The sequence below is a fragment of the Pristiophorus japonicus genome, chromosome 16, assembly GCF_044704955.1.
Source record: "Pristiophorus japonicus isolate sPriJap1 chromosome 16, sPriJap1.hap1, whole genome shotgun sequence".
In the NCBI taxonomy this organism is placed as follows: domain Eukaryota; kingdom Metazoa; phylum Chordata; class Chondrichthyes; family Pristiophoridae; genus Pristiophorus; species Pristiophorus japonicus.
Window position 1 is genome coordinate 4,488,033 of NC_091992.1, and position 8,453 is coordinate 4,496,485.

Consider the following 8,453-nt stretch of genomic DNA (forward strand, 5'->3'; position numbering starts at 1 on the left):
TCCCAGGGCAGGTACAGGGGGTTAGATACAGAGTAAAGCTCCCTCTACACTGTCCCATCAAACACTCCCAGGGCAGGTACAGGGGGTTAGATACAGAGTAAAGCTCCCTCTACGCTGTCCCATCAAACACTCCCAGGGCAGGTACAGCACGGGTTAGATACAGAGTAAAGCTCCCTCTACACAGTCCCCATCAAACACTCCCAGGGCAGGTACAGCACGGGGTTAGATACAGAGTAAAGCTCGCTCTACACTGTCCCATCAAACACTCCCAGGGCAGGTACAGGGGGTTAGATACAGAGTAAAGCTCCCTCTACACTGTCCCATCAAACACTCCCAGGGCAGGTACAGGGGGTTAGATGCAGAGTAAAGCTCCCTCTACACTGTCCCATCAAACACTCCCAGGGCAGGTACAGCATGGGTACTTTATTCTCCAGAGAAAGGAAAGTGGATGAAGGCCTTTAAGAGTTTAATTGGAATGAAAAGTTTGGATTGGGGAGTGTTCTACCGTTGAACACAGGCTGTGAGGAATAGAGGATGTAATTTAAAGATAAGGGTGTCAAGAGAAAGTAGAACATTTAATCAACATTTCTTTTCAGTATGAGGTGTGATAGCTTTGTAGAACAGATTATTGGTGTTGGGGGAAGGGTTGAACAGAAAGACATGGTAGGGTTAAAAAACAAAGGACGGGGTGAATTATTGTAATGAAATGGGGGTGCAGGGCTGCAAGTTCCAGAATACCAGGAAGGAGACTGATTGGAGGGGTAGTTTAGATGGTCAATGGTCTTCTGACAAAAAGACTAATGTGTTTTACTATTCAAACATACTCCTAGCCAGCTCCTACATTCTATTTCTGTAAACTTGAGGTCATCCAAAACTCTGCTGCCCATGTACTAACTTGTACCAAGCTCCATTCACCCAACCCCCCTGTACTCGCTGACCTACACTGACTCGCAGTTAAGCAACGCCTTGATTTTAAAATTCTCATCCTTGTTTGCAAATCCCTCTATGGCCATTCCCTCCCTATCTCTGCAACCTCCTCCAGCCCCAAAACCCTCCGAGATATCTGCGTTTTTCCAATTCTGGCCTCTTGAGCATTCCTGAATTTAATCGCTCCACCATTGGTAACTGCCTTCGGCTACCTAGATCCTAAGTTCTAAAATTACCTTCCATAAACTTCCTCGCTACCTCTCTTTCCTCCTTAAAAACCTACCTCTTTGACCAAGCTTTTGGTCATCTGCCCTAATATCTCCTTTTGTGGCTCGTTGTCAAGTTTGTTTTATAACGGTCCTGTAAAGCGCGCGGGACATTTTACTACGTTAAAGACACCATATAAATACAAGTTGTTGTTGTATGGACACAATACAAATAGCTGTTGAAATTTTACATTTAGACCTGAAGTTGTGACCAAAGGGGATGATTGTGTACAGTGGGAGTGAATGGAAAGGGGTTTGGGTCCATTGGGATTGTGTACAGTGGGAGTGAATGGGAAGGGGTTGGGTCCATTGGAATTGTGTACAGTGGGAGTGAATGCAAAGGGATTTGGGTCCATTGGGATTGTGTACAGTGGGAGTGAATGGGAAGGGGTTTGGGTCCATTGGGATTGTGTACAGTGGGAGTGAATGCGAAGGGATTTGGGTCCATTGGGATTGTGTACAGTGGGAGTGAATGGGAAGGGGTTTGGGTCCATTGGGATTGTGTACAGTGGGAGTGAATGGGAAGGGATTGAGTCAATTAGAATTGTGTACAGTGGAAGTGAATGGAAAGGGGTTGAATCCATTGGGATTCTATGCAATGAATGGAAAAGGATTTGCCCAATTGATATCCGCTTCTAAAATCGAATTTGTGCCCAGAGCACAAATCAGTTAATGAAATTTTTAAAATCTGGACTAAAAAGCTAGTACTGTATCAGTAACGGTGACCATAAAACTACCGGATTGTTGTAATAACGTCATCGGGTTCACTAATGTCCTTCAGGGAAGGAACTCTGCCGTCCTTACCCGGTCTGGCCTATATGTGACTCCAGACCCACAGCAATGTGGTTGACTCTGAACTACCCCCTGAAATGGCCCCGCAAATCACTCAGTAGTATTAAACTAGGAGGTGCAGGAACAGAGATACCCGGGAGCATATGCCCACAAATCGTTGAAGGTGGCAGGGCAGGTTGATAAAACGATTAAAAAGGCATACGCGATCCTGGGCTTCATAAGTAGAGGCATAGTGTACAAAAGCAAAAACACGGGTTCGGCCTCACCTGGAGTATTGTGTCCAATTCTGGGCACCGCACTGTAGGAAGGATGTGAAGGCCTCAGACACAGTGCAGAAAAGATTGACCAGAATGGTTCCAGGGATGAGGGACTTCAGTGACGTGGATAGATCCTTGTAAATCTTTTTCTGCATTTTCTCCAGTGCCTCTATATCCTTTTTATAGTATGGAGACCAGAACTGTGCATAATACGCCAAGTGCGGCCTGACCAGGGTCCTATACAAGTTCAGCATAACTTCACTACTTTTGTATTCTACACCCCTAGAAATAAACCTCAGTGCTTTGTTAACATTTTTCATACGGAAACTAAAACCAAAATATAGAAAAGCCAGTTAAAGTGATGACTCTTTCTTACATTGATCAGCTGCACTATTCTTGTCCTGTTCTAAACCATTTGGTTGCATGGCCTTCCCTGTGGCCAAGGTGGTGCTGTAGACATTCTCAGGCAGCACATCAGTGGCATGGGAATTGCTGATCACTTTGCCTTCGGGCTTTGCTGTGCCCTTCTGTTCCAGTTTCTCCACCTGATTTTCGTAGATCTCATCAAGCTCCATATGATCGATCTCTGCTTTGTTGAGTTGGTCTAACACGGCCTGTGCGATGGGGACCATCATGGCGGTGGTGGCTGTGTTACTGATCCACATCGAGAGGAAAGCAGTCACGCCCATGAACCCCATCATTAACCTGGAAAGGAAGATCCCACCATAATGCACTTTGGCTCCCAGTCCGGCAACACCTAGATTTTAACATTTTTATCCTCTCTATGGCACTCGCCCCCTCTCTACCACCAGCATTGTCTCCACAAGATCCTGCAAATCCCCTGGCAGGACAGATGCACCAACGTTAGTGACCTTGTTCAGGCCAACATCCCCAGCATCGAAGCACTGACCACACTCGGCCAGCTCCGTTGGGCAGGCCACATTGTTCGCATGCCTGACACAAGACTCCCAAAGTAAGTGCTCTACTTGGAACTCCTACACGGCAAGCGAGCCCAAGGTGGGCAGAGGAAACGTTACACGGACACCCTCAAAGCCTCCCTGGTAAAGTGCAACATCCCCACTGACACCTGGGAGTCCCTGGCCAAAGACCGTCCTAAGTGGAGGAAATGCATCCGGGAGGGCGCTGAGCACCTCGAGTCTTGTCGCCGAGAGCATGCAGAAACCAAGCGCAGGCAGCGGAAGGAGCGTGCGGCAAACCAGTCCCACCCACCCTTTTCTTCAACTACTGTCTGTCCCACCTGTGACAGAGACTGTAATTCCCGTATTGGACTGTTCAGTCACCTGAGAACTCACTTTTGGAGTGGACGCAAGTCTTCCTCGACTCCGAGGGACTGCCTGTGATGGTGATCTCTATAACCTCCTCCAGCCCTACAACCCTCCGAGAACTCTGCGCTCCTCTAATTCTGGCCGCTTGAGCATCCCCGATTTGAATCGCTCCACCATTGGCGGCCGTGTCTTCAGCTGCCAAGGCCCTAAGCTCTGGAATTCCCTCCCTAAACCTCTCCGTAACTCTACCTCTCTAACTCTTTAACCAAGCTTTTGGTCACTTGTCCCGATATCATGTTATGTGGCTTGGTGTCAAATTTTGTCTGATAATGCTCTTGTGAAACACCCTAGGATGTTTTACTACTTTGAAAGCGCTGTAGAAATACAAGTTGTTGAGTTTGATTGAATGTATGCCTAGCATGAAAGCACTTGAAATAGAATTGGAAGTCTATTCTTTTGGACTGATCCAATATTTGCAATTTGGTCTCGATCACCTGAGCTCTTGAAGTCCCAAATCAATTCTTCATTTAATCTAAATATTTATTCTGAATACAGATTTTTGGCTGTCAAGCACTTTGGGGGGCCCTGAGGATGTGAGAAGGCACAAAGTGCAAGTTCTTTCTTAGCTCGACTGAAAGACTGGACAGACTAGGGCTCGTTGCTCTCGACAAGTGAAGCTGAGGAGTGACAGGATAGGCTTGGCCATCTGCCATCATTTCTTCTTATGTGGCACAGTGTCAGATTTATTTGTTTTGTCTCATAACGCTCCTGTGAAGCACCTTGGGACGTTTTACTCTGTTAAAGGCGCTATATAAATACACGTTGTTGTTGTCTTTAAAATGATGACGGGGTTTGCTAGGATAGACACAGAGAAGATGTTTCCAATTGTGGGGGAGTCCAAAACAAGAGGCCATAAATACAAGATAGTCACTAATAAATCCAACAGGGAATTCAAGTGACTAAAGCAAGCACAACAGCCCTCACCCCACCGCCTGACAGTAAACCAATCATTAATGGAGTCTTACAGAGCCGGCTTGACTCCAACAATGAGCAGCACCCTCAGTGCAATGCGTTTGTGAAGGTTCCAGTGTTCCACTGCAATTGCCACCATCAATCCACCGAAAAGCAGCATGTTGGTGTCCTTCAGATACTGCATGCACACCTGGAACAGAAAGCACACAGCGGTAGAACATCACTGTAGCACAGTATGCGTGCGGGCGCACGTGCATGTGTTTGTGTATGTGCATATGTTTGTACATGTGCATTTGTGTGTGTGCGCAGACGTGTGTGTGTTGGTGCGCATGTGTCTGTATGTGTGTGCGTGTGTGTGTGTTATCAACTACCAGCACCTCTCCACAGCCTAGAAATGGTGATATTACTGGACGAACATCTCTCATCCTGCTGCCTTAGCCTAGGTGCTGATCCCGCGTGTTACAATAATGAACAGAGAAACGTTGTGCGAACAGGTTAAGCATTCATCCACTAATACAATTATTTCTACGCTGAAATTTGGAAAGTGATACTATAAGAACATGAGACAATAATTAAATTACATTATTACCAGTTGATTGAAGGGAAAATATTTTCACAACTGAATCACCTTCAGGGAATGGTGTCCTGCGGTTACATTCAAGGTGCCAGCTGAGGCTCAGGTTCTCGCCTCGGAGTCAGAAAGCTCTCAAGCCGTATTCCAGAGACTTAAGCCCATAATCCAGGCCGACATTCCCAGTGCATTACTGAGGGAGCGCTGCACTGTCGGAGGGGCAGTACTGAGGGAGTGCTGTACTGAGGGAGTGCTGCATTGTCGGCGAGGCAGTACCGAGGGAGCACCACACTGTCGGAGGGGCATTACTGAGGGAGCGCTGCACTGTCGGAGGGGCAGTACTGAGGGAGTGCTGCATTGTTGGCGGGGCAGTACTGAGGGAGCACCACACTGTCGGAGGGGCATTTCTGAGGGAGTGCTGCACTGTCGGAGGAGCAGTACTGAGGGAGTGCTGCATTGTTGGCGGGGCAGTACTGAGGGAGCACCACACTGTCGGAGGGGCATTTCTGAGGGAGTGCTGCACTGTCGGAGGAGCAGTACTGAGGGAGTGCTGCACTGTCGGAGGGGCAGTACTGAGGGAGTGCTGTACTGTTGGAGGGTCATTACTGAGGGAGTGCTGCACTGTCGGAGGAGCAGTACTGAGGGAGCGCCGTACTGTCGGAGGGGCAGTACCGAGGGAGCGCCGCACTGTCAGAGGGGCAGTACTGAGGGAGTGCTGCATTGTCGGAGGGGCAGTACTGAGGGAGTGCTGTACTGTCGGAGGGGCAGTACTGAGGGAGTGCTGCACTGTCGGAGGGGCAGTACTGAGGGAGCACCACACTGTCAGAGGGGCAGTACTGAGGGAGTGCTGCATTGTCGGAGGGGCAGTACTGAGGGAGTGCTGCACTGTCGGAGGGGCAGTACTGAGGGAGTGCTGCACTGTCGGAGGGGCAGTACTGAGGGAGTGCTGCACTGTCGGACGGGCAGTCTTGCGAATAAGACGTTAAACTGATGCTCGCATCTCTCAGGTGGATGTGAAAGATTCCACGGCACTATTGGAAGAGCAAGGTAGTTCTCCCCAAGTGGCATGGCCAATATTTATCCCTCAAACAATATTGCTAAAACTAATCATCTGAGTTTCTGGTCAATGGTAGCCCTCAGGATGTTGATGGTGGGGGATTCAACAATGGTGATGCCACTGAATGTCATGGGGCGGTGGTTAGACTCTCTGCTGTTGGAGATGGTCATTGCCTGGCCCTTGTGTGGCACAAATATTATTTGCCACTTATTAGTCCAAGCCTGAATGTTGTCCAGGTCTTGCTCCATGTGGGCACGGACTGCTTCATTATCTGAGGAGTTGTGAATGGAACTGAACATTGCAGTCATCAGCGAACATCCCACTTCTGACCTTACGAAGGAGGCAAGGTCATTGATGACGCATCTGAAGATGGTTGGCCTAGGACACTGCCCTGAGGAACTCCTGCTAAGATGTCCTGGGGCTAAGATGATTGGTGTTCAACAACCCGAATCATTAAAGTTACAGTACAGTGGCAGGATCGAAAATTTCCATTCCTCCATGACCATAAATACAAACCGACGACCCGTAATTTCCATTAAAATCGGAATCCAGCAATAGTCAGTCAACACAGACCCCCAACCCCTCCCTACTAAGCCACCCTGGCACTGACCATTAGCCCGCTAGCACTTCATGTCACTTGTGTAAAAGAGGAATGTTGAGCCCCACATCTCGGCGACTTACCTCTGACGATTTCATGATTCCAAACATGGGGAATAGCAGGACAGGTATCAGGGCAGTGACGGCAAGTGGGAGAGCTTCTGTGCACCAGTACATGGCCATCAGTATGATTATGTAGCCACAGCCTGCCTCCTGGAACAAGGACAAGGGAAGCACTCAGCAACACTTTATAATATATATATATAGAATCATACCGCACAGAAAAGGCCATTCAGCCCATCGTGCCTGTGCCGGCTCTTTGAATGAGTGTTCCAATTAGTCCCACTCCCCCCCACCCCCCCCCCTGCTCTTTCCCATATTCAAGTATTTATCCAACTCCCTTTTGTAAAGTCACTCTTGAATCTGCTCCCACTGCGTTCCCGATCACAGCAACTCGCTGCGTAAAAAAAATCTCCACATCCCCCTGGATTTTTCCCCGGCCTCTCCATATAAACTGAAGCCCCTGATCCCAGGAATCACTCTGGTAAATCTCTGGAATCCTCTCCTGCGTTCTTTTGCCAATTATCTTAAACCTGCGTCCTCTGGTTACCAACCCTCTGCTGACTGGAAACTGTTTCACCTTATTTACTCTATATAAACATTAATAATTTTGAACACCTCTATTAAATAGCCCCATCACCTTCTCTGCTCGAAGGAGAACAATCCCAGCTTTCCCAGTCTCTCCATGTAACTGAAGTCCCGCATCCCCGGGGCCATTCTAATAAATCTCTGTTCTGGAGAGTTCCGCGAGAGCAGCCTGCCGCCTTCGGGAGCTGTGTGTGCTGTGCTCTGTGAAGATGTCACACTCTCCAAGGCCTTGACGTTCTTCGTAAAGTACGGTGCCCAGAATTGGACACAGCCCTCCTACTGAGGCCTAACTGGTATCTTATAAAGGTTTAACAAATCTTTTAACAGCCTTCTCAACTTGTCCTCCCACCTTCAAAGATTTGTGTACATACAGCCCGCGTCTCTCTGTTCCTGCACCCCTTTCGCAGATGATGCATTAGTGAAATCATCTTAGAATTAGAGGTTGTGTAGGGAATAATATAAATACTACATACTATAACATATACAATGTATAATCTCTAATATACTACAATATCTCGACTATACTATAATGATATAGGCTAATAAGGCCATGAAAAAAACTCAAACCCAGCACTGGGTTCATTTCTAGAAGGATAGAATTGAAAAGCAGAGACATTATGTTAAACCTGTATCGAACCTTGGTTAGACTGCACTTGGAGTACTGTGCAAAGTTCTGGTCTGCATATTATTGAAAAGGATATAGAGACACTGGAGAAGATACAAAAAATATTTACAAGGATGATACCAGAACTGAGAGGTTATAACGAATCAGGAAAGATTGAACAGGCGTTGCTCATTTATCTAGAAAAGAAAAGGTCAAGGGGTGACCTGTTAGAGGGCTTTACAATCCTGAAAGATTTTGTTAGGGTGGAAGTGGAGAAGATGTTCCCACTTGTGGGGAGACCAGAACTCGGGGCCATCAATACCAGACAGTCACTAATAAATCCAGTCGGGAATTCGGGAGAAACTTCTTTACCCAGAGAGGGGGGAGAATGTGGAACTCGCTGCCACAGGGAGGGGTTGAGGTGAATAGTATCGATGTATTTAAGGGGAGGCTGGATAAACACATGGGGGAGAAAG

General features: G+C 47.7%; 1 protein-coding gene across 1 annotated transcript in view; it reads right to left on the minus strand.

Moving 5' to 3' along the window:
* The window catches only part of LOC139226942 (solute carrier family 13 member 2-like), a 39,375-nt gene extending 32,440 nt beyond the window's left edge, over window positions 1-6,935 (minus strand). Inside the window, exons 1-3 of the mRNA XM_070858036.1 lie at window positions 6,810-6,935; window positions 4,554-4,690; window positions 2,743-2,947 (exon numbers count right to left, since the gene is read on the minus strand). Of these exons, the coding sequence (XP_070714137.1) occupies window positions 2,743-2,947; window positions 4,554-4,690; window positions 6,810-6,908 (441 nt within the window). The 5' untranslated portion in view covers window positions 6,909-6,935. The remainder of the gene's footprint in view (window positions 1-2,742; window positions 2,948-4,553; window positions 4,691-6,809) is intronic.
* Between the last annotated feature and the right edge of the window lie 1,518 nt (window positions 6,936-8,453).